Source organism: Notolepis coatsorum (assembly GCF_963971535.1).
Source record: "Notolepis coatsorum genome assembly, chromosome: 13".
Lineage (NCBI taxonomy): Eukaryota > Metazoa > Chordata > Actinopteri > Aulopiformes > Paralepididae > Notolepis > Notolepis coatsorum.
The window spans coordinates 31,372,772-31,397,771 of record NC_140177.1 but is presented as its reverse complement, the minus strand read 5'-3'; the positions used below and the strand labels follow the sequence as shown (position 1 = coordinate 31,397,771).

At 43.1% G+C, this 25,000-nt stretch overlaps 1 protein-coding gene across 3 annotated transcripts in view; it reads right to left on the bottom strand.

Annotated features, from left to right (window-relative positions):
- LOC311238781 (netrin-G1-like) overlaps positions 1-25,000 on the bottom strand; it is a 205,500-nt gene that overhangs the window by 116,912 nt on the left and 63,588 nt on the right. For all 3 annotated transcript variants that reach the window (XM_084326971.1, XM_084326973.1, XM_084326972.1), the window contains exon 3: positions 22,295-22,938. In XM_084326971.1, the coding sequence (XP_084183097.1) occupies positions 22,295-22,938 (644 nt within the window). The remainder of the gene's footprint in view (positions 1-22,294; positions 22,939-25,000) is intronic.

Here is a 25,000-nt window from a genome sequence, read left to right as displayed (position 1 = left end):
TAATGGTTTTGTTATGATATTTTGATGACCAACGGACATATGTTGGAGGCGAGTCCTGCTGGTGGTTGGGGCTAGCTGGCTTAGCTCTGGGGAAAAGTCCGCGGTGAAACTGGGGACGTTACAATGGCGTTATGAGAGAATTGTTTAAACACTGTGGCGGCGATTGCAGGTAAGGCGAATCTAGACGTGGACTGGAGAAATTGTGGCCGTTTTGAGGGTTATTATTAATGCGGTAACGTGGTATATGATATTAGGGATTCGCTGCTTGGTGACGTCATAGTGTTGTGGAGAGTATGTAACGTTCGCGGTGCTATGGAGTGAGGCGGAGTAGGTAGGAGAAAGGATTCGTGTTGAACTATATGTGCGGCGTTGGTTGGTGTGAGTGAGTTAAAAATTATTTTCTGTTAGAGTGGTTGGTTATTTTAAGCTTGTGTGAGTTGTTTATGCTTTGGATGGTACTGAGCGAATTGCGTGGATGAGCGGATCCTGAAAGGCACGGCTCCCGTGAGGGCCTTGAACGTCGCATTAGAGCTGGCTAAAGCTAGTTAGCTTGCATGCCGTTGTTTTGTGGCGTTTGCGGGCGGCGTACGTTACGTTTCGAGTTTTGAGAATGATGATTGGGGAAGGGGTAGGGAACGTGATGAATGTCGTGGCAGATTATGAATATCGGGGCATGTTATGAATGTCGTGGCAGATTTTGGTTGTCGTAAACGACGTTATAACAGCCGCTTCGGGTGCCACTGCGCATGCGCGGTACAACGTGGATTGGGTCTAGTGCATTCGGAGTAGTTCGCTCAGGGGATAGAAATAACGGGTAAGAGAATATTCTGCATTAGGTAATATGGTTGTACTTGTATATTGTGCATTGTATTTTTGTGTAAACAGGGGAGGAGATGTAACATGTATGGTGGCTAGATTATATTATTGTCTTTGATACACGGGGGTATATTTTTAACCAGGGGGGAAGGAGTAGTGATTGATTAAAAATAAGTACAGTTAAGGACATACAGTTGTTAAGGGGATGCAGACTAGAGACGGAGTCACCCGTTTTAAACACATCATAACTTTTATTGCATACATGATACACAGATAAACGGTAGTTTGAGAGTAGTTATAGGCTGAATTTGGAAAAATGCTCTACACTAGAGTTACATGTTGCTTGCAGTAAAATCAATTTATCACACGTGTATGAAGAAAGGAACATTTAGGACTAACCACTATAATGTTATGTTGAAATGAAAGATGCTTACATGTATAATAATTAGAGTTGATGGGGTATTTCCAGTTTTTTAAATTTGTGTAACATGTACAATTGTAAGCTTGGAATAATGATGTTTTGTTTTATGTAGCTTGAATTAAGATGCTTGTATAGAATGCATTGATGTTGAAATGTCAGATATTGATACTTGTTATAGCTTTAAGGCCATTGATTTAAATAGGATAATGTTTAGATTAATGTTTGCTGCAAGTCTTTAGATCATGGGGATGATAATTTAGTGATGTAGGCTTGTTGGGGTATATTTTCTTTGCATTGCTAGGTTGGAATCTGTTGATGCTGGTGTAATTGGTTAAAATCGTTAATACACTGTTAATATGGTTAGGACATGTGTTGACAAATTTTGATATGGTTGTGTTTACAGTGATCGAAACGATTGTTTTTATTAATCCTTAATGAGTTTCATTGCTATGTTGAAATACTGTTAGAATGTTATGTCTTTGAATGCCATTTGCAAATCCTTGGGTCACAGTGGGATAATTTAGTGACAGGGGGTTGTTTAGAAGCTGCTATGATGTAAGATTGTGTTTTGGCAGTTATTGTAAATGTTTGATAGATGATTTGTGTATGAAATGATTAATCCTTCTGTTGAGTTACAGGGAGGTCACGGAAACTCACAGGAGTGACCCAGGCTATCTTTACTGAGCAGTAAACGGCCCAGGGGGGTCGTGTATACAACTGTTTACGATGGCTGTTCTTTTTATGACAGGATGACGTGAGATTAGATGCAACAGGGGAGGGTCAGAGGTGAAGATGCAGGAGACAGTTGTGGAGTGAGAGAACAGTTGGCAGTTATTTTTATGACGGGGGAAATGTTGAGACAGGAAGCGTGCTAATACAGAACACAGGTGGGTGAGTGAGTGAGACGATCAGGGAGGTAGTCGTTCAATGGGATTATGACTTTTGGAGGGCTAGCTTTTTGGTTAGGGAGAATAGCGGTAGACTCTCAAAGTACTAGGAATGCTTTGAGGTTCTGTCGTTGAGGGAGAGTTCCTAGACTCTCTCTGGCAGTAGGTAGGAGTGTAGAAATTAAGTGTGTATTGTATTAGCCAGGGATGAGTGTAGCCTGATGAGAGAGTAGAAGAGATGAGCGCAGGGGAACTAACATTGTTTGTCTGTCTGTTGGTTGATTAATGAGTGTATGAAAGGAAGTATATGTTTATAATATGAATGAAGCGTGGATGATGTTGAATTGTGATGTTTGATTGGGTCCTTTTGATTTCAGTGAATGATTGAGCTGGGGGTGGGGGCCAGGAAGCCCTAAACTACCCATTTACACACACACACAGGCACACGCACACACACACGCACACATAGACACACGCACACACACACACAGACACACACAGACACACACGCACAGACGCACACATACAGGCACACACACACACATTCGGATCACACGTACATACACACACACAACTTAGCTTTCACTTAAGGGGAAACTAGTCTTAAAAATGACAAAAATGTGTTTAAGTAACCACTTGGGTTATACCGCAAATAGACCTGGGAATTATTGTCGCTTATCATTTGTTTCATATCATTTGTTTTACGGAGGGAGTTTGTTTTTATTACTTTCATTTTGGTTTGATTTCTTTTGAATGTCTTGTGTGGATGAGGGAATGAATTTAGATTTTTAGATTTCTTTTCTATTTTTAATCTTTAAATTTAGATTTTTAGATTTCTTTTCTATTTTTTCTATGATTGTGTGGCCTGAGCCTGTAGAGGGTGTCTGTGCTGGCTTGTGAGTTGTCAAAGTCACTGACATGTGTGAAATGGAACGGTTGGATGATGAGATGTTGAATGTGTGGTGTTGGAAAACCTGTTTTTTAGTTTATTTTCATTGATTTACTGTTTTAGGTATGAATGGTAATTTTTTGTGTGAAAATTGCAAGGCAGGTGATCGGGGGAGGTGTTGTATTTGAATATTAATTGGTGGTTTTTGTTTTTTCCCAATCTGTGTTACATGATGTGGCGGGGGAGGACTGTTGAAAGAAGAGATGCATTGGATCCGATCGATGACAAGTTAAGTAGTGCCACCACGATTTGCATATGGAATTAATGGCTTCCCTTATTGAGTATGTTGACATATTGTGTAAGATGATTTGCTCTGTGCTTGTGTCTTCAACAGCTCAGAAAAGGGAGGGGAAAGGCAGAGCAACGCTGAGAGAGACATGAATACATTTCATTAGATTATGACACGATGGTGTGAACCCGTTCAGTCAGTTCCTGTGGGAGATTGTTGGATTATGAAGAGAGGTCGCTTGGGACGCTGCCCCTCCTTCAATATAGCCCCGGATACAAAGGCCGGGGGTTTGAGACAAACCTCCAGACTGACAGAGTCGTTAGTCTGTAGATCCATGGAAATACAGTCATGGGACAGGATATAACGAGGTCACAGGCCTGCAAACATTGGCTTCGGCTGAGGCTGGCCGACATGGGGTGGAGGGGGGGGGGGGGCGAAAACGGTCAGAGACTGTGCAACCAAAGCGTTGAACAAGGGCCTCTGTGTGATTGATTGGTATGTTGGACGGGAGGTGACTGAACGGTAACAACTGATATGGATTATGACACAACGCAAGAGTACTAAACTAAACACATACACATAGGTAGGAGATTAGGGGTAGGTTATGGCCGACATGGTGAATGAAAGAAAATTTTCGTTGAAATTCTGCTTTTCTCTGCCAAAACTGAGCTGTGGAAACAAGAAGTGACAAGTTTATGACCGTTATGTGTCATAAAAGGGGGGAGGATAGGTGGGAAGCAATTAATTAAATGTGCAGACGTGATAGTACTATCTTGAAGAAAAAATTAGCAGAAAGAAGAGATTATTTCAGAGAATGAATGTAAAATGAAAAATTGTGATACTAATTTCTGTGTCCTCCCCAGATCATGTAAACGAATACTGTAATTTAAAAAAGATTGTGATTGATTAGACTTTAAATGTGTAATGTTTAGATTGGAAAAAGAAAAATGTGAGAAAAAAGAAAAATTTGAGAAAATTTTGAAAAAATGATTTTTATTATTATATTGTATGGTTAGTATGAAAATCAAGTCAATATACAGTATATGACAATGTGAATTGCCAAAGTGGGGAATGTGGTAATATTGCCTTTGAATTTCATAATTAATATGTGTGAATAAATTAGAGAACCATAATGCAAAAAGCCAGGGGTACCCTTTCAACAGTAGAGGGTGTTTTAAGTGATACTGGTGTTACAGAAATAGTCAATAAACCCCCACTAACAAATGTACTCAGTACTCAGAACAAAGAGACAAAGGTCACACCTACTGTGACCAGATTACCGCAGAGGACAGCTGGTCTAACCAGAGACCTCATACTGGCTCTGACATTATAAGACAGGACAATCTATTAATCAACTGTTTAGTATCAAAAGGTCTCATATGATGTCTGGTATCAGTCTAAGAAAGCACTGACTGTACTTGGATGATATTAGACATCTATAGCCATATAGAAGGAATGTTAAAGTTATATATTATTCATTTAAGAGGAGATTTGACCACACCAAGGAGGGGGGCCAAGACCCCCCCTTCTGTTCACTGAGGGAAGACGACACCAACCCCCACCCACGAACCTGTTGGGGACCTGTTGGGACAGACCCATCAGGAAGACAATGACGGGGGCCACTAGCGGCCCCCTCTGGGTATTGAGTCAAGATCCACACAGGAGATCAAGGGGGGGGGGCAGCCGGACTCCCCCCAGAGAAACCCAGAGGGAGGGGCTGCCAGCGCCCACCGGACACCGCTCACAGAAGGCGCCCACAGGAGAGGCATGATTGGATCAACTGTAATAGTGAACTGGATTCTATTTTGGCTAGAAATGATAGGATATAAGGGCCCACAAAGTGTAATTCTGGAGCTCTCAGGCCGGACCCAACCAAGGGGGTCTGGGGGCTCCTCCACCGACTCCTCCCGACCAGAGAAACTACTGCTTTTTGATGTAAGTAAGCTGGATGGAACCCGTATTGTTTGGTTAGACTAGAATGTAACTTAGCTTAGAAACCAGGCTTACTTATATGCAAAAAAGGGCTTACAGCATGGTCAATGTATGTTCAGATTATGTTACCGACTGTTTTATGTACATTATTGAGGTTGGAGATGCAAACCTGATTGTGATATTTCTGTACAACAGACAGCTCTGTTAATGTTCTCTGATCATCTTTTGTATGTAAAAGTCAACCTTTTATTCACCCTTGGCCCTGATTCAAATAAATCAGCTGAGTTGAAATACAGTTCTGGTTTGTCTGGCGTAAACGTTTTATTCCTCATCTGCTAAGTCAGATGAGGAGACCAAAGATTCTATCAAGTATGAATCCTTCCTCCTCCTTCCAGATAATCAATCTCATTGTGTTGTACTACAATAACCTCAAATTATTGTAGAAAGTCTGTGGGAATTTACCACATGTGTATATGTATGTATTTATGCAATGTGTGTGTGGTGTGTGTGTGTGTGTGTGTGTGTGTGTGTGTGTGTGTGTGTGTGTGTGTGTGTGTCTATACTAGCACGCTCGCGGATGTGTGTGAATACATGACCCCTCACACATCCGTAATGTAATAATTGCTTGGTGGTGTGCAATGTGAGCAGAATCACAGCTCTTACTGTACATTCAGCTTTTGATCATTTTGCTGCCCGCGTGGCACCAGTCTTATTATTTCAAACCCGGGCCTCTCAGAGCACTGAAGTCATGAGGCATGTGGTCTAACAGCATGTATGGCCCTATTATGACCTGTTAATTTAAGAGGGACTATTTCTTTGGGTAATGGTTTGCATTGATCATACACTCTCATCACATCCATTACTCATCGATTAATGTATTATTATGCTTGTGAAATAACAGTGGCATTATATTCATATCGCTATTCATATATTCATAGTTGATGGTCTCTGCGGGCATACACTGGGGGCGACAGTGGCTCAGGAGGTAGAGCGGTCGTCTGGTAATAGGAACGTTTCCGGTTCGATTCCGGGTCCTCCCGGCAGTGTGCCAAAGTGTCCTTGAGCAAGACACTTAGATTAGATTAGATTAAAATCTATTGTCATCATCATACAGCACAAGTACAGTACAATGAAAATAAGTTTGGCATCCAACCAGAGTGCAAATGTAACAGAAAAGTTTTGAATATTCGAATATTCGGTCTATATATCCCGACCGCTGAGTGGCAATCACGTGTTAACACGTTTCTGGGTCGTTTGTAATTTTTTCCGATTTGAATACCCTATTCAATGTCAGGGAGCTGTATGTTGCCTGTAAAAGACATACTGTGACTCCGAAGGTGCAATACTGGCTGCATCCTACCAGATGGCGGTATCGAGCACTCTTTTAAACATTGTGTCTTGGGCTGTACGTCGATTATATGGGTCCGGGCGGACTTTTCTTTGTCGGGCAAGTGGAGCGGTTGTCCCGATCGGATTGAGAAGAATCAAGTACTCCCGATCCGTGTTTTGTGATGGATTATGTTGGCGACACGATGGACATAATTACTTGGAATGGCGATCAGATAATTGGAATATTCTTTTTGGGGCACATCCTAGTCAAGGTAAGGGCTATATGATATCAATCTTGCGTTGATCCTAGCATGCCTTCAGTGCGATCCGAAAGTGTTACTGTAACATTACTCCACAACGTATGCCGTTGGTGGCGATCAGAGCATCAAACAACTATTTGATTTTTTTATTGTAGCGTGTGTAGGGACTAAATGCCAATGCCTTTAGTATAATACACGTTGCATGCTATTACCAGCCTCCCAGGAATTACCCTAGACCGCCATTCTTATATTCACCACGGTATAAAACGGGAACATATAGATGGAAAAATTCTTTCTTTTTTGCATCTTGACCGGAAGAAACTCAGTGTCAAATGACCATAGTATTGTATCCATAGCTATAATATAGAATATAGTTATAGCTCTACAAACAAGGTGACGGACTCCATTCGTTTAATGCTGGCACTGATGGGCCATAGATGGGAATAGATGGGCCCCGGAAACAACGCAGCACCCAAAGTGTTAAGAACCAGCGATTTTCGAATAGCACTTTTGCTAGAAAGTCCCATCCCTACTACTGGGTGTAGTGCTAATCTGTATACAGAGTTGTAGTATAATAAATAGACAGTATGACTACTACAACTGGTCAGCAGCGTACTATATAGTAAGAGTAGGATATGTACAGAATAGATATAGTAAAGGACTATGTGCAGGTAAGTATAGACAGGTGAGGATAGGTATATTATGCGGTGAGAATATATACACCTATCCTCACCTGTCTGTACTTACCTGCACATAGTCCTTTACTATATCTATATCTGTACATATCCTTAACCCCTAACTGCTCCCGATGAGCAGGTTGGCACCTTGCATAGTCGCCTCCGCTGTCGGTGTGTGAATGTGTAAGTGAATGGGTGAATGTGGGGCATAAGTTGTAAAAGTGCTTTGGATAAAAGCTGTTATATAAATGCAGTCCATTTACCATTTACCATACAGAGGATGCCTCTGTCTCTGGCCAGTTAGTGTAATGCCAAATACCATCCTAATTATCACTGGAATACACAAGAGGCCACGGTCACAGTATACCCATTGTAGGTTTGCTATGAAAGCTCTATAAATGTGCCCAGTTAATGGAAATCATTACAGTTTCACAGTTTCATTTGCAACGTCTTTAGAGTGACCAAAATCCTGCATTTAATTTCCACCCACTCAGCCAAGAATTAGCAATACATCAAACCATTTCATACTGTAGCAACCACTGAACACTCAAACGACAACTGTGAATATCCTCCATATGCTGTTCCATGGGAAGGGGGAGAGAGATAGATGCAGGGTGGGGGAGAGGGAGAGAGAGAGAGAGAGAGAGAGAGAGAGAGAGAGAGAGAGAGAGAGAGAGAGAGAGAGAGAGAGAGAGAGAGAGAGAGCAGTATCTGCATCTCTTCTCGTTGTTTGATGGGAAAGATTAGCTTTGCAAACACACCATGAGAAGGCTATAGCATTCAAATGTCAAACAGTATTTTATGTAAATCAAAGAGAAGACGAACCTAGACGACGTGTGTTGAGGCGTTATCGCTTCTTCCCGAATGTAAGCGGGGGGAAAGCACACATGTGTGCATCTCCTCAGTTTGTTGATCTACGTGGTCCAGCGTGGCGCGGCGCTTCATATGTCAACGTACTGCGGAGGGCTCCAGATTTTAAAGCCCTTTCATGTAAACCGCTGAAGTGTGACAACCAGTTCAAGTGTGTCTGACTCTTACCAGCAAACCTGCCTTGACTACAACGTATACCATGCCAGTTAGGGTACCTTGTGTATACTGCACCTGTGTACTGTATATACTGTTCACGTTACGCAATAGTATATATTCAGATTCTTCGTATCTTATCTTGTCTTGTCTTATCTTATCTTGTCTTGTCTTATCTTATCTGATCGTATCGTGTCTTATCTTGTCTTATCTTATCTTATCTTGTCTTGTCTTATCTTATCTTATTGTATCTTATCTTATCTTATCGTATCTTATCTTGTCTTATCTTAAAATACCTCCACTGGCTTCCTGTCTCTCCACTGCATCAACTACAACATCCTGGTCTTAGACTACAAAGCCCTTCACCCCCCCACCCCCCCCCCCCCCCCCCTCCCCATATCTCACTGTCCTCCTCTCGCCAGATCCACCTCTCAGCCTGCCTCATCTCCACCTCAAGTCCAACCTTCACAGCTAGCTTTAGGGACGAGCTCTTCTCCAGGCTCAGGAACTCCCTCTCCCCTAAGGGCCCGCGTCCACCTGCCTCATATTTATGGGCGCAAGCGTCTTTTTTCAATGTATCCCAATGGGGAGTGAGCGTATGCGGCCGCATGCGGCCGCCTATAGGAAATGCGCTGCAGTCGGCTTCTTTTTTCAGCGCCTTTCAGCTTTTTGTGCGGCCGCACACAGCGGTTAAAGTTGAAACTTTTGAAGAAAAGTCTGAACTTTTCAGAGCGATGCGCTGAGCGTCTTTTCAGACAACCAATCACAGCCTATCATATCTACCACTCTGTTTGTAACCTGACACCGGAGCTGCCTGCCTGTCTACCCACAAGAGACGGCACAAATAATAATAATAACTACACGAATACACTAATAAAAAGCTAATAAAAAGCAAAGGGCGAACTGTGGTGTCAGGTAATAACATTATGTATATAATTAATATACAATAAAGTATATTAAAATATACTATATGTACAAAACCGCGCCAGTAAAATACGATAAAAGTTATTATTACAAGATGGCTGTCATGTAGGTGTCGCTAGAGTTCTTTCTCTCTCGTCATCAGGTAGGTTGGTGACTGACAGCTCGTTGTACAAAAGGCTCGCGCTGTGTTTTTTTTTCTCACCGCAAGCGCTCCACCCCAGCACTACCGGTGCACTGCCAGCGTTTTTCAGCTGGAAATGTGAGCTAAGTGGACGCATGCCCTAAGACGTGACTCAGAGTCCCTCGCAGCTTTCCAATCCTCCCGCCTCAAGACCCATCTCTTCCCTACTGCCTTCTCCTACCCCTCTGTTGTTTGTCTCACTACCTCCACCCCTTTTTAGACTTTTAGTTCTATAAAAGCGCTATATATGTCCCATTTATTATTATAAATATCACTACCCCACAATTACAGTGCGCTTTAGTACCCGAAAGTGCCTTTGAATAATCCCCAAGTATACACAGTATCATAAAAGATGCACAGAGTGAGTTTCCCATTGCTGCATTTCTCCAAGACGTGTTGTGAGTGATGACACGTTTTAAACGCTTTTAGCGCTCATCTGTTTTTATTAAGATCCAATCAGGCAGTTCTCAGGAGCTCTATCCGCTTGATTACCTGCGGAAGCGGCAAGCGGACGCTCCCGGTCGACGGGTATATACGCTTGTAATATCGAACAAAGCAGCGGGGAGGTTAAATACTTAAAAACAGCTCATCTACAGTAGTTTAGAGACCATAACAGATGGCTGTTATCAGCGTTAGAGGAAGATCTTCCACGGGCAGGTGAGAACAACCGCGCCACAGGTTTTAGTTTCAAGGACTTCGACCGTGACTTATAGGGAAATAAAGGGAGAAAATGAGAGAAAAGATGGGGAGATGGAGGAGGAGGAGGAGGAGGAGGAGGAGGAGGAGGAGGAGGAGGAGGAGGAGAGGAGGCCAGGGAACAAGGACGACAAGTGAAATAGCACATTAGCACATATGGATTAGCTGCCTCTCGTTCCCAGGCCCCGCAGATGCGCCGCAGCGGCCTGCACGATCCGGCTGGGGCCCCGGCCAGTAACGGTTGTGTCTTAATTAACGAGCAGACACCCCGATCGATACGTAAAGAGGGATGGAGAGGGGGGAGACGTGAAAGGTGGGACAGGCCCACGCGGTTCAAGGTTTTTGTTTTCCCGCTGGTGTGGAACAACATTAGAAATCGATAGCCGCGCCGGTAGGAAGAGCCGCGCGGTGCGCTCCGATGGCCTCGCCCGTCCCGGGGAGAGGAGGCCGGAGCAGATACCGGCTCAAGTGTGGATAAGAACCCGACCGGGGGAGGATTCGCCCAATCAATTCCAATTTTTTGGACATTTAAGAAGTGAATTGAGGCACCTGCATCCTTGGTCCGGAGGCCCTGACATCACACCACTGAATATATGGATATTTATTTATTTTATTTAACCTTTATTTACCCAGGCAAGCAAGTAAGAACAAATTATTATATACAAAAGCAGCCTATATAGATATAGAGATATATAGATATATAAGAGATACAGTATATATAGATATATATATAGATATATAGAGATATAGATATATATTGAGATACAGTATAGATATATAGAGATATATAGTATCCCCCGGGACGCCTACACAGCGAGTATTCAGCCGCATGTAAGTGAACGTTTATCTGCGGCGAGGAGCACTCCGGAAATCCACATACAGGACGGCCATTCTCTATGATAAGGACTTGCACATTTGGATGTAGCCGGGAGGCTGCTGAGGCTGGTGAAAAACTCTAATCAGTCCCCATTCCCCCCACCCCTGCCCCCCCCCCCCCCCCCCCACCCCACGCCTTTCAAGTGAGTTACTGATCCACCTCTGGACAGCAATCGTATGTTTATTTTCTTTTCTTTCCCTCAGCTAACTTTTGGTGGAAAATTGAATTTGAGGCCCAAGGGCAGGATGGAAAATTGGGGCAAAATGGCTTTATCCCCCCCCCCCCCCCCCCCTCCCACCTTCGGCTACTCCATCTAATGAATGGCGGAATGAGATGTGTGCCGGAGATGCTGGCTGCTGCGCTCGGTGCTGGGCCTGGCAATTCAGAAACCCATCAATTCATGTCTGGAGCATGAATGTAAATATAGGAGGACTGTGTTTGACTGAGAAAATGTGAATGTGTCTGTAAAGGGTGGATATCACAACAACAACAACAACAAAAATGAAAGTTTACCCAAATCAAAAACCCTGGGTAGACAAATCCGTCCGTGAAGCTCTGAGAGAGCGCACCAAAGCATACAATGACGGCCTAGTGGCAGGCAACATGAATGACCACAAGGTGGCGCGACACAACGTAAGGAGGACAGTGTCAGAGGCCAAACGGCGCTACAGGGATAAAATTGAACTCCAGTTTGAACAAGCTGACTCTAGAGCTATGTGGCAGGGGCTCAAAACGATGACAGACTACAAAGGCGCCTCCCTCAAACTGAACAGTGACATCTCCTTAGCAAACGACCTCAATACCTTCTATGCGAGGTTTGATGCTGGTAATAACAACACCAGCTCACAAGCCTCGGCAATGGGGGGGGGGGGGGGGTCGGCTGCTGATGGAGGCGCAGTGTTCAGGGTAACAGAGCATGAGGTGAGGCGGACCTTTAAAAAAGTGAATATCAGGAAGGCAGCAGGTCCGGACGGCATCCCCGGCCGCGTCCTAAAAGTCTGTGCCGACCAACTGGCCCCAGTATTCACTGACATATTTAACCTGTCCTTAGAACAGGCTGTCATCCCCACCTGCCTGAAGAAGTCCACTATTATCCCTGTACCCAAAAAATCCAAGCCTGCTTGCCTCAACGACTACCGCCCCGTAGCTCTCACCTCCATAGCCATGAAGTGCTTTGAGAAGCTAGTAAAGGGCTACATCTGCTCCTCCCTCCCCATCAACATGGACCCCCTGCAATTTGCATACCGCCCCAACAGGTCCACGGAGGACGCCATATCCCATGTGCTGCACACAGCAGCATCACACCTGGACAAGAGGCAGGGGAACTATGTGAGAATGCTATTCATCGACTACAGCTCGGCATTCAATACCATAGTCCCCTCCATACTCATAGCCAAGCTCAGGGACCTGGGCATGGGCTATGACCTCTGCCAGTGGGTCTTGGACTTCCTGACTGGCAGACCCCAGGTGGTGAGAGCAGGCAACTGCACCTCCTCATCCATCACCCTCAACATAGGGGCCCCCCAGGGCTGTGTTCTGAGTCCCCTCCTCTACTCCCTGTACACACACGACTGTGTGGCTCAGCGGAGTAGCAATACAATCGTCAAATTTGCTGACGACACAGTGGTGGTGGGCCTGATCTCTGCCAACGACGAGAGGGCCTACCTGGAAGAGGTCAAGGTCCTGGCGGGATGGTGCCAGGAAAACAGCCTCTCCCTGAACGTCAGCAAAACAAAGGAGATGATTGTGGACTTCAGGAGGTCGGGGGTCAAGGACTACAGCCCCCTCAGCATCGACGGGGCACCGGTTGAGAGAGTCAACAGCTTCAAGTACCTCGGAGCCTACATATCCGAGGACTTGACATGGACCACACACATTAACAGTGTGGTGAAGAAGGCACGACAACGCCTCTACTTCCTCAGGCGCCTAAGGAAGTTCCAAGTCAGCCAGAAGATCCTTAAGAACTTCTACTCATGTACAATAGAGAGCATCTTGACCGGCAACATCACCTCCTGGTTTGGGAATAGCACTGCAAAAGACCGAAGCAGACTACAAAGAGTGACACGTGCAGCCGAACGCACAATTGGAGGGGGGCTCCCCACCCTCCAGAACATTTACTACAAGCGTTGCAAGGGCAAGGCTAAGAGAATCATTAAAGACTCCAGTCACCCGAACAACTGCCTCTTTGAACTGCTGCGGTCAGGCAAGCAATACCGGAGTCTCAAGGCGAGCACAGAAAGACTCAGAAGTAGCTTCTATCCCCAGGCCATCAGGCTGCTAAACGAACAATGAATGAACACTACACAACAACAACCACCAAACGCACATAGCACACACATCCACACGCACACACTCACTTTAAACAAACACACTGTAGCACCCACTCCACACACTTTATAGCACACACCCACTTTAAACAAACACACTGTAGCACCCACTCCCCACACTTTATATTTATGGATGAAGGATTGCACTACAACTCGTACACCTTACTGTAAATTGTACCTAAAATTGTACCTCATCCCATTTCTGCTTTGCACTAGATAGTACTGTACATTAGTACACTGCATAGTATTGTGTATTGTATATTATATGGTAACTCAGAACATTGTACATATGTCTATACCGAACACTGTGACCTCATTTTCTTCTTCTAAATTCATGCTATATTATGTTATTATGTTATTTGATACTATCTTGTCTAGCACAGTCTCTGGAGCGTAACAGTAAGAAGCATTTTGTATGAAAGTATTCTGTACTTCTGTATGACAACTATTAAAGAACTTGAACTTGAACTTGAACTTGAACAACAACAACAACAATAAGCAAGCTTACTATAATGGCAAAGATCGTCGCGTACTGTACTTAAAAGTATTTTGTTTCGTTTCTTTTTGTTTGGTTACAGCTCATTTCCAATAAGAGATGTAGTAACATGCAGATCATTCTTTTGTTAAAGCTATTCAGAACATTTTAGAAATATGCCGAACCCCCCCCCCCCCCCCCCACACACACACACAACAAATCTGGGGAATGCCTGTTATTCTAAGCTAAAACCAGCGTCACGCATAAACATAAAAGCTCCCAGATAAATCCATCAGTCTAGTCATTATTAAACATGCCAAAGCTATATTTGGAAGGGGAGCCTGGCAGTTTGAAATGGCTCCCAAGTTTCTCTTCGCTTCGCTGATGGATCCCCAATGGTTACCATTTAATCAGCTGCAAATGCTCTTAATTACAAGATTAGTCTCCTACCAATTAGCCAGTGTGCTAATTGTTCTAATCCACCATTGAAGTCTTCTGAATTCTAATTAGAGCCTGTAACAGTTTGAATTCACCTAGGGCCCCATCTGACGGGTCATTACCAACTAATAGTTATCCTCCCATAAACCAACTGCAGCGAGCAACGGCTCTCCCATTCAGAGAACAGCTGTAGAGGGTTTTTTTCTTCTCTTTTTACGACTATCGTTTGGACCGTTTTGCACGTTTCATAAAATCACATTATCCACAACGCTTAACCCTTAACCCTTTCACTACCACACTACCAAAGGGTTAACCCTTTCACTGCCACACTACATAAGGTTAACCCGTTCACTACCACACTACCAACGGGTTAACTCTTTCACTATGACAATACAGAAGGTTAACCCTTTCACTACCACACTACCAAATGGTTAACCATTTCACTGCCACACTACATAAGGTTAACCCGTTCACTACCACACTACCAACGGGTTAACTCTTTCACTATGACAATACAGAAGGTTAACCGTTTCACTACCACACTACCAAATGGTTAACCATTTCACTGCGGCAGTACAGAAGGTTAACCCTTTCACTGCCACACTACCAAAAGGTTAACCCTTTCACTGCCACAATACAGAAGGTTAAAACAAGTAGAGGACGTCTGGCAAAGCAACCGTGGAGATATTAGCCACTCCGTTGTCACACTCGGGATGGGATTCACGCTTGGGAAAGGAATCCCATCCTGAGAATGAGCAAAATGGATCGCCGGCGTGTGAATATGGTCATCCTGGTGGGTTTTGCTACTGAAACATGCAAGCGAACTTGAATCAATTCCAATTTGTCTCAGTTGAATGAACTGTACTGTGAGTATAAGCTAGCCAGTCCAATATGATTAACCCTTTCACTGCCACATGACAAAAGGTTAACCCTTTTACGATCACACAACCGACGGTTAACCTTCTGTGTATTGTCGCAGTGAAAAGGGTTAACCGTTCGGTAGTGCAGCAGTGAAAGGGTTAAACAAGTGTATTTTAAACGTATAATGTATGACGTATATCATGCCAGTTAGGGTACCTTGTGTATATGGCACCTGTGTATACTGTTTACTTTACCTTACTCATAGTATATATTCAGATTCGACTTCTTTATTGCCCATATTTATTGTAACGTATAATATAACTGATAGGGCATACTATACTTTCTTAATAGTTAATTATATTGTTTACACTGTTTGTTTTTATTATAATTGTATTGCCTACATTTATGTCTTTCTACTATTACCATGCCCATGCCTCCCCTCCCCCCTCCCCCATGCTGCTATGACGCCTGAATTTCCACAAGGGGATCAATAAAGGAATATCTTATCTTATCTTAAAACAGCATAGCATAGGATGATGATGCAGATAACTTAAAACATTTTAAAATTTAAAAAGTAGCAAATCAGTAGCAGACAGCAAAAGCTACTGTATGTCCCCAGAAAACTGTGTAGTACAATAAATGCACCATTTACACAGAAACATATTGGGAGGTGTAGTGGTTACGTCATTGGTGTTTTCCGCGCGGTCCACCCTCCTTGAAATGTATTTCCAATGGACCCATTTCTAAATCATCTCGTTTAAAACAAATAAAGCATGAACATTGGCATGGTGTACCTTTCTGTGTGTATTCATCCACAATCTATAGCTCAACATGAAAAAATTCACAATTAATCGTAAAAGTAGCAAAATAACAACGTTTATGTTTTCATTCACTGAGGAACTACACTTCACTTTAGCGCTGCTGACTGACGTCACCACAGCGTAGACTCCTGGCTGTATTAGGCGACAGCACTGAACGACAGGCGTGCTACTGGTTAGTGTAGTTATTTTTCAACGTTACAAAACCTTATAACTAGGGATGTCCCGATCCGATCACGTGATCGGGATTGGCGCCGATCACGTGCTTTTCAGAGGATCGGGATCTGGCATTTTTTTTATAAAAATCGGCAGTTAAATCTTTTTTTTTTTTTTTTTTTTAACAAACATGACCATGTTCACGTCTTAAACTCATACGGAGGCCTTAGTTTTGGTTTTAAATTACATATAATATATCATTAATGTATTTATTGTCACACAGAGCAGAATAATTGTCCACAACAAACACATTCCCTTTAATTTACACCGTTGCAACAAACACATTCCCTTTAACACTTTGGCTGCCGGAAAACGCCTAAACACGTCATTCCCGGCCATGCTCAAGTTGCCGAAGATGCTTTACAGCAGTGGTCACCAACCCGTCGATCTTGATCGACTGGTCGATCTTTGAGACTGTCCCTGTAGATCTTTCCATGAAAATTAAAAATTAAAAATTTAAAAAGTTCTACTTTTGTTTTGATGTGAAAAGTGATGCTGCACTTAGCACTGACTGAGAAAGTACACATACAGTTCTACTTTTGTTTTGATGTGATAATGATGCTGCACTTAGCACTGACTGCACTTAGCACTGACTGCACTTAGCACTGACTGAGAAAGTAAACATTACAGTTCTACTTTTGTTTTGATGTGAAAAGTGATGCTGCACTTAGCACTGACTAAGAAAGTACACATTACAGTTCTACTTTATAAAATGCTAATTGTAAATATGTTTGTCAATGTTAATAATATGAGAAAGTCCACATTACAGTTCTACTTTTGTTTTGATGTGAAAAGTGATGCTGCATAAGATGACTGCACTTAGCACTGACTGAGAAAGTACATAATAGTTCTACTTTGATGTTTTAATGTTGGACCAAAGCATTGCATGTAATTAGAATACAGGCAAATAAGTCATTTAGTTTAAAGTACAATCTTGGCTGTCTTTTTCTCTCAACGCTTCAATAGGTAGATCTTGCCTTCACCAAACAAAAAAAAAAGTGATCTTGGGCTTAAAAAGGTTGGTGACCACTGCTTTACAGCGTCTTTAATATCAATATTTCAAAAATCTGGGATCGGATTCATATTTCCCCTCCGCTGGCCTGAGATCCACCAGGAGGACCCACTGAGCTCTCTGGCGGTTCAGGAGCGCCATCTGGTGGCCGATCGGCGCAATCGCTTAACAGGAAGTGCTATGGAGATTGTGCTGGTCAGCCGTATTACTTCCGGGCACTAGCTATAGGTTCCGGGACTCGATCTCGACACACTACATAGCGATCGATTGCCAATAACTCGATAAACAACATGATTTGGACGTATATACCATTATACAAGCTGGAGATGGACCGGGTAAATCGACATCCCATAATGGTAAAATTTCTACTCTACGATGATCGCCCAACGGCGCGCGGAGACTGGGGTGAGTTTTAGCGTGTAAAGTTACCGTCTTCGATACTAACTGCTATTATCAACATTTGACCCACATTAGATGATTGGTATAACGCTGCCCACGGAATTATAAACGCCCCCTAGCCCATCCGGTCAACATCAGATGACGTGTAGTAACTTCTAGAAGTACGTCTAGTTGGAATTTTTTATATCGCGCTGATTGCCATAAAACTGTATTGCATCATCAATATAATGTATTTGGGGCTATAGATCACGTTCTGGAGAAAGCTGCAGAAAGAGATGAAAACATATTTATACATTAGACCATACTTTACTATGAATATATGAATGAAAAAGTTTAACGTTGCTACACAATGAACAATACATATAGGACTTTGAATGGGCCCTAATAATGGCAATGTAGCAATAGAATTTAAAAAGTTATAGCCCTGCAAAGAAGGGGACTTTCTCTATAGACAAATAGAGCCGGCAACCTACGGTTGATAATGAATTTAACCCATGGCAGCCAACGTGTTAATTTTAGACGCTCAGTCACATCACAACAACACGTTGCTCCCGAAACACGGTTATCCACTGACTTGAGCAGCTGCTAGAGGTTTGGAACTAAGCATTTTAAAATAGAAAGTCAAGCCAGTTGCAATGTTTGCAAGGAGGACATTTCGCGTGGAGGAAACTCATGAAGCAGTAGCTGGAGGCGGAGTTTTCAGACTAACTTTTCAGATAACGGCAATTATTTGCTGTGTGACTGAGAATTATCGTCGGCGTTTCAGACCAGAATGGAGCTAATCATTACGTAAGTCGAACACTGAATGTATACTAATGTGCAAACATATATTGAAACTTTTAATATTTCTCATATGAAGCACATATGAATGTAATAACAAGAGCCGCTGCGCTTGCGCCCAGGACTATAGGCAACAGAGAGGCTTGTCTTGCTCCGCCAGTTTCTGACAAAAATGCGTCAAAATTGATTACTAATGTGAAAGATCGGATCGGGAACGGTCGGAATCGGTAAATATATAAAATCACATGATCGGGATCGGATCGGGAGCAAAAAAGGCGATCGGGACATCCCTACTTATAACTAACTTTATTTCAACCAAAAATGCTTAAACAATAATGTTAGTGATAGAAGGGAACTCATTTTGTGCAAAAATGGAAAGCTTGCTAATGTTCATGAGGCAGAATTATTACAATAGCCGATAATACATTTTCCCAATGATAGGTCCCTATACGGGTGGACCGCACGGGAAACTAAAGTGACGTCAGACTACACCTCCCTATTGTGGCACAGACCACTTCTAAATGCCTCCTTGGAGCCGTTGCTGATTGGCAACAAACAAAAAGTCATTTTAAACTGCGAGGGCATTGCATCCGCACTTTTAATTAAGATTACGAGGCATGTACTGGTAGGCGGCGTGGCGAGAATGTAAATTAAAACTGTGTGAGATTTGAATGATGCATACTTCTGGGGGGGGAATACTATTTCAGAACTTTGCATAATAACAATATGAATATCAAATTCCAAATAGGTGCACTCGGTCATTTGACAGTGTTCCTACCCGCTAGTCGCGGTGATTAATTCAATGCAATTGGAAGCAAACTAAATGGAATCTATACCCGTTGAAAGTCCCTGTGGCGTATTTAATCACAGAGGCCTCTAGACACGGGGCTTCTTGTGCCTTTGCATCTGCAATCTTAGGAGCATTTAGAGAAGTGGTTCTCAAACTTTTTTATACAATATTCGGCTCTTAATGTTTCTATTTGGCTCAGTTTGTTGGGTAAATTAAGCCTGTCAGTGTTGTGTGTCAAATGAAGGCTTCTAACAATGGGACCCAATCAAATCTTCATTATTTATTTTTCTTTCCTGGATTCAGATAACTTTTTACTAACACGTGTGTATAAATTAAACATTACAAAAAGTAAACCTTTTCTTTGTTACAAAAGTGACACTTTCCCTGTTTCTAAAGTGGGATACAATCTAAATTCTACATTCTGAGTGGGAATACTGCATGTATTATTAAAACAACATACATAAACAACACAAATAAACTAGCGCCCCCTTTGAGCATCTCAACGCCACCCCTTTCAACAACTCTGCACCCAGCCCCCCCCCCCCCCCCCCCCCCCTTCTCAACGCCCCCTGGGGGTACCACCCCTGTTGAGAATCCATCATTTATAGTTTCAGAAAACTCACCCGTGGGTTAACTCTGACTTCTTCTATGTCATTTCATTGACATAACTCCGATTCAGAGGAGACTGTTATTACCCACGGGTCTGTCGAGGTCTAGAGAGTCTGCCAACCTATCGCTCCGAGTGGCAAGCAGGTCGATTCTTCTGTTATATCAGTATTATTTGAGTCACGGCATCTCAAGTCTTTACACGCTTTAAGAGTTTTCACCAGTGAGCCCTCAAACTCTGGATGGATAAAAATTGCTATGTGACAACTGCCTTTAAAAATGTGACTATTCTATTCTCCTACTGACTGACATAAGCTTTAAAAAGCAAGAGCATTCCTCACAGTGTCAAACCTCTTGTCATTTACTGTATCCTGTGTCACGCCGAGCCCAGCGACCTGACTAACGCCGTTTGACATGTTTTAGTACACAAACAACTCCATTGCTTTTTCATTCAGCTTGATATGAGAGTATTGTCAAACTCCGCCTATTCAGTACACGAATAAATCCAGCTTTCTTTTACAGCTTGCTTTACATACTGTACATAGTTCTACAAACGTGCAGGTGTACAGTGTGCAAAAATTAGGTCTGATTGTGAGCTTACTTGAAGTTACTTAAGTTAGAATAGTTCTGGTTGTTGGAACCCTAGCCCTATTTGCTAGCTAGTAGTAGCTACCAATGATGTTGTCCATCGGTAGAGTCGACAACATCATTTTCAGCTTGATCCATGCTATTCCTCACACTCTCTCCGGCTCTTTAACCCCAAACCAATACAAAGTCTGTACATGCTGACGGAACACGGAAATGTACTCCACAGCGCACACAAAGTAGATATCAGTTGTCTTCAGTCAGCCTGTACAGACAGGAGCTCGCTCCCATTGACCTTGCGTTGTTTTGTGGCTGATCTGGCCGGATCTAGCGTGAGGAACAGCATGGGTTGTGCTGAGAAAGGACTGTTATCGATCAACAACATTGTTGGTACTGTAAGTAGCGAATAGGGCCAGGGTTCCAAAAACCAGAACTATCCCTTTAAATGGTGTGATGATAATTTCATCTGGAGAGTAGCTTTTTGCCAGAGTCTCTCCAATGAAGACAAAAGCAGAGGCAGCACTAAAGCAGCCGACCTGTGTTTGACTGTGAGTGTGGGGTTAGAGAAGATCAGTACTGTATGTACTGTTGGTGATTTGGTACCAGTATGTAATGGACTTGAAAATGATTTGTGCAGAAACGTGTTCAATCGTTTTTTGCTTAACAATTTCCCAAAATGCATTGGAAGTCAACACACTGTCAAATCCACACTAATAGTGTTTATCTTTTTCAGAATAATGGCAAAGTTATCATACATTATGGTAATTCATTCATATAATCATCTAAGAAACAACTAATAATCCAATTTGTAAGCCAAACTAATGTTCTTTATTTTGATATATCTTTATATCAAAACTTCATTTATATATTTATTTTAACATGAAACAAGTTAGCTCTGACCTTTTAAGTATCATAGATTTGAATCCATCATGGCTTACATGGAGATATTATATTATGGTTGATGAAGATATAAAAAGGAAATAAAATCCTCATCATCAATAATTTTTTCTGGACCACCAAGACCTTCCACTGACTTTCCTTGTCAAGTTAGGGTTCTATCTAAGGTAATTACGGGGGAAGGTCAGAGTTCAACGGCAGCTCAGGCAGGGTTGTTTTATTCAGACTGTCAGTGTAGGATTTATTGGAAGTATGATTTCTCTTTTTAGAAGATTTTTTAGGCATTTCCACCTCATTGGACAGCACACAGAGGAGGCTGACAGGGAACACAGAGAAGAGAGAGATGATGACATGAAACAAAGGTCACGATTCAATCTCAAGACATTGAGAATACAGGATGCACTCAGAACGACCCAGAATATTCCTATACGACGTATTGCAACGTAAAGAGTTGGCTAATGAAACGCTGAGGCCATGACTCAAATCACAATCCACAAGTCCAGACTGTATCAAAAGCTGGACTCAATTCACTGAATGTATAACTTCAAGGGGACATAATTATGGAACATTTCGCTTAGTCTTTGTAGGAACGCAGGGGCACTGCTTACCTAATGTACTGCCCAGTTTGTAAAAGCGTTTACTGTGTGGGCGTAGCCAGGCAGGGAAGGAAATACTTTGTGCTATAAACACAGAACACAGTGTGTTTAGGACAAGCAATGACAGAGGTTATTGCACATAAACAATAAAAATTCAGACTTGTTTCTTTGCCTCTTCCAGAGATTCAAGGAAGTCATATACAACTGTTGAAACGACACACAATATGTCCCCCTTTAAAGTCTTGGTTTCACTCGACATAACGGACACACAGCCACCACAGCCGGGTTCTTACCTGCCCTGCACCTTGATGTCAGAGATGGCGTAGAAGTATCTGGACAGGTTGTTCTCGTCCACCATGGTGGCCCCGGTGGCCGGCTTCAGCAGCCTAATCCTCAGGTCGGTGATGGTGAAGAAGTCCCTCAGGTTCTTGGTGGTGTCCAGCTGGCCGTAGAGCGACGCCATGTTGTGCAGCCGCGGCCCGGCGAACAGGGCGAAGCGGTCCTTGATCTCGAAGCGCACCGTCTTGTCGTTCTTCCACACATAGCCGCGGGAGTAGTCCTCGGTGCAGATGATGTCGAGCAGCGTGCGCTGCGTCAGCTCGTTCACCGTCTTGGGCTCCATGGTGAAGCCGTCAAGGCAGTCGGTGGCGTAGAACTGGTACGGCGTCCAGGTGCGGCCGTAATCCAGCGACTTCTCCAGGACCATCTGCTCCGGGCGGCCCGACTCGAAGGTGAGGACGATGTCGTCGGTCAGCTCGATGGTCTTGTTCCAGGACAGCGTGATGTTGACCTGGAGGGGCCTGGGGTATCTCTTCCACGAGGTGGACTGCCAGAAGGTCGTGGGGTTGCGGCCCTCGAAGTCAAACATCAGCTCGGGGGGGTGGGCCAGCTCCTCGGTGTCGGCGTCGCATTCGTTGTTGCACATGTAGGGATTCTCCTACGGAAAACCAGGCATAAAGACACGTTTTATATGGAGTAATTTAGCCGATGCTTTTATCCAAAGCGACTCACAAGTTGTGTACAACAAGTCAGCAGGAAGGGTACAACTCTGGCAGCTAAGGGTCAGTAAGATTGTTCGTCAAACAGTGTTGAACTTGAGTGCTACAGTCTTGAGTGCATAATAGTATAGACATATTCGCATAGTAGGTAGTAGTATAGGCCAGGTAGATTCCTAAGTAGCAGAGTGCATATTAGTAAAATACAGTATGAAGGTTAGTATTTATTCATCTTTATAAAAAAAAGAAATCCCTTCTTCATTTCAGATATTGATTGATTGAAGAAGTGTTACGAAAGAGATCACATAGAGAATAGATCACAATATCCGTATGAACATCTGTAATACCTAACAACTTCCTGTATCTAATGGTGGAGATCGTTCACTTTTCAAATGCCTTAACACATCCTGCGCCAAAAACGTCGTACAACGTGTTTCACGGTCATGCTAATTCTGCCATTCATCGGCGTACGACGTTATTGAGATCATATTTCATTTTTTCGCCATGGTATTCAGAATGCCCTCACGGAGCCTGGTCTGATGCAGTGGGAGCCTGCACAACTCTGCAATGCTTCAATACTGCTGCCTGGTGGATGATCGGCGAGTTACAACCGGAAATGGATCTCGGTGCACCGGGCAAATGCGTCCGGCACTCACATATTGTTGCGGGACTCTAGTTTTCAAGTTTCTTTAATAGTTGTCATACAGAAGTACAGAATACTTTTGTACAAAATGCTTCTTACTGTTGCGCTCCAGAGACTGTGCATGACAAGATAAGTATGAAATAAAAACATAGTAAAAATTAGAAGTAAAAAAGAGTAAAAAAGAGGTCACAGTGTTCAGTTTAGACATATGTACAATGTTCGTAGACGTAGTTACCATACAATATACAATACTGTGCAGTGTACTAATATACAATACTATATAGTGCAAGGCATAAATGGACGAGGTGCAGTTTAGGTACAATTCACAGTAGGTGTACGAGTTGTAGTGCAAATCCTTTATCAATAATAAGACACACGTCGCGTATATGGATCGCTGCCATAACTCAATAATCGATATGAGTTGGGCGTAGATCACCGTCAAATAAGTGGGATCTTTTTCCTCCAGTCTCATCGGCGAACTGTAAGAGGACGCTGACGTCATTTTCAGCGTGAGTGTTTATTATTAATAATGCAAACTGCTCTGATCAATATATCACCCATACTACATAAAGCATTTACTGACGATCACGGAATTATAAACGACCCCCCCCCCCCCCCCCCCCCGTTCATCCGCCCATGATCAGTCATAATGTTTAGGATCATGTACAGTTAACATTTTTTATATAACGTGTATCGGCAACAAATGGCAGTTGATAATCTATATATGCGTTTATGCCTATAACTCACGTTCTAGGAATTACTGCAGAAAACGATAAAAACATATTTATATTCTAGACGGTATTTTCGTATGAATCTATGAATGAAAATGTATAACGTTCCTACATCCTGAACGATAGATAATCGATGTTGAATGGGCCATAGTAATGTCAATTTAGCAATACAATTTAAAAAGTTATAGCCCTGCAAAGAAGGTGAACATCTGCATGGTGGCAGTGATCATACATTGATGGATATAAGCGTGGCAGTTAATGTGTTAATGGGTTAAAGGCCCAAGTCCATCACGACTCTGTCACCGTACCAGATAGGATTACAGTCACATTCCGGGCAAACGCGGGCGGAATCAGCACCAACAGCTGCGACCGACACGGACGCCCTCATCAACAGTAACGCTGCGAATCCCGTATTCTCTGCCGCCGCCACTACGGTCTACACACTGCCACCCAAATTGGCAACCGTAATTGATATTCCTGTGTGGTGTGCCAGGCGAGATGGGAGTGGAATCCTGATGAGTGGGTTCTTATTGAAACACACAGAGGGACATGCATTTTTCATGGGCCTGCGTCTGCCCTGCACCATCAAGGCTCACACTGGATGTGTGTACGCATGTGTGTGTAAAAGAC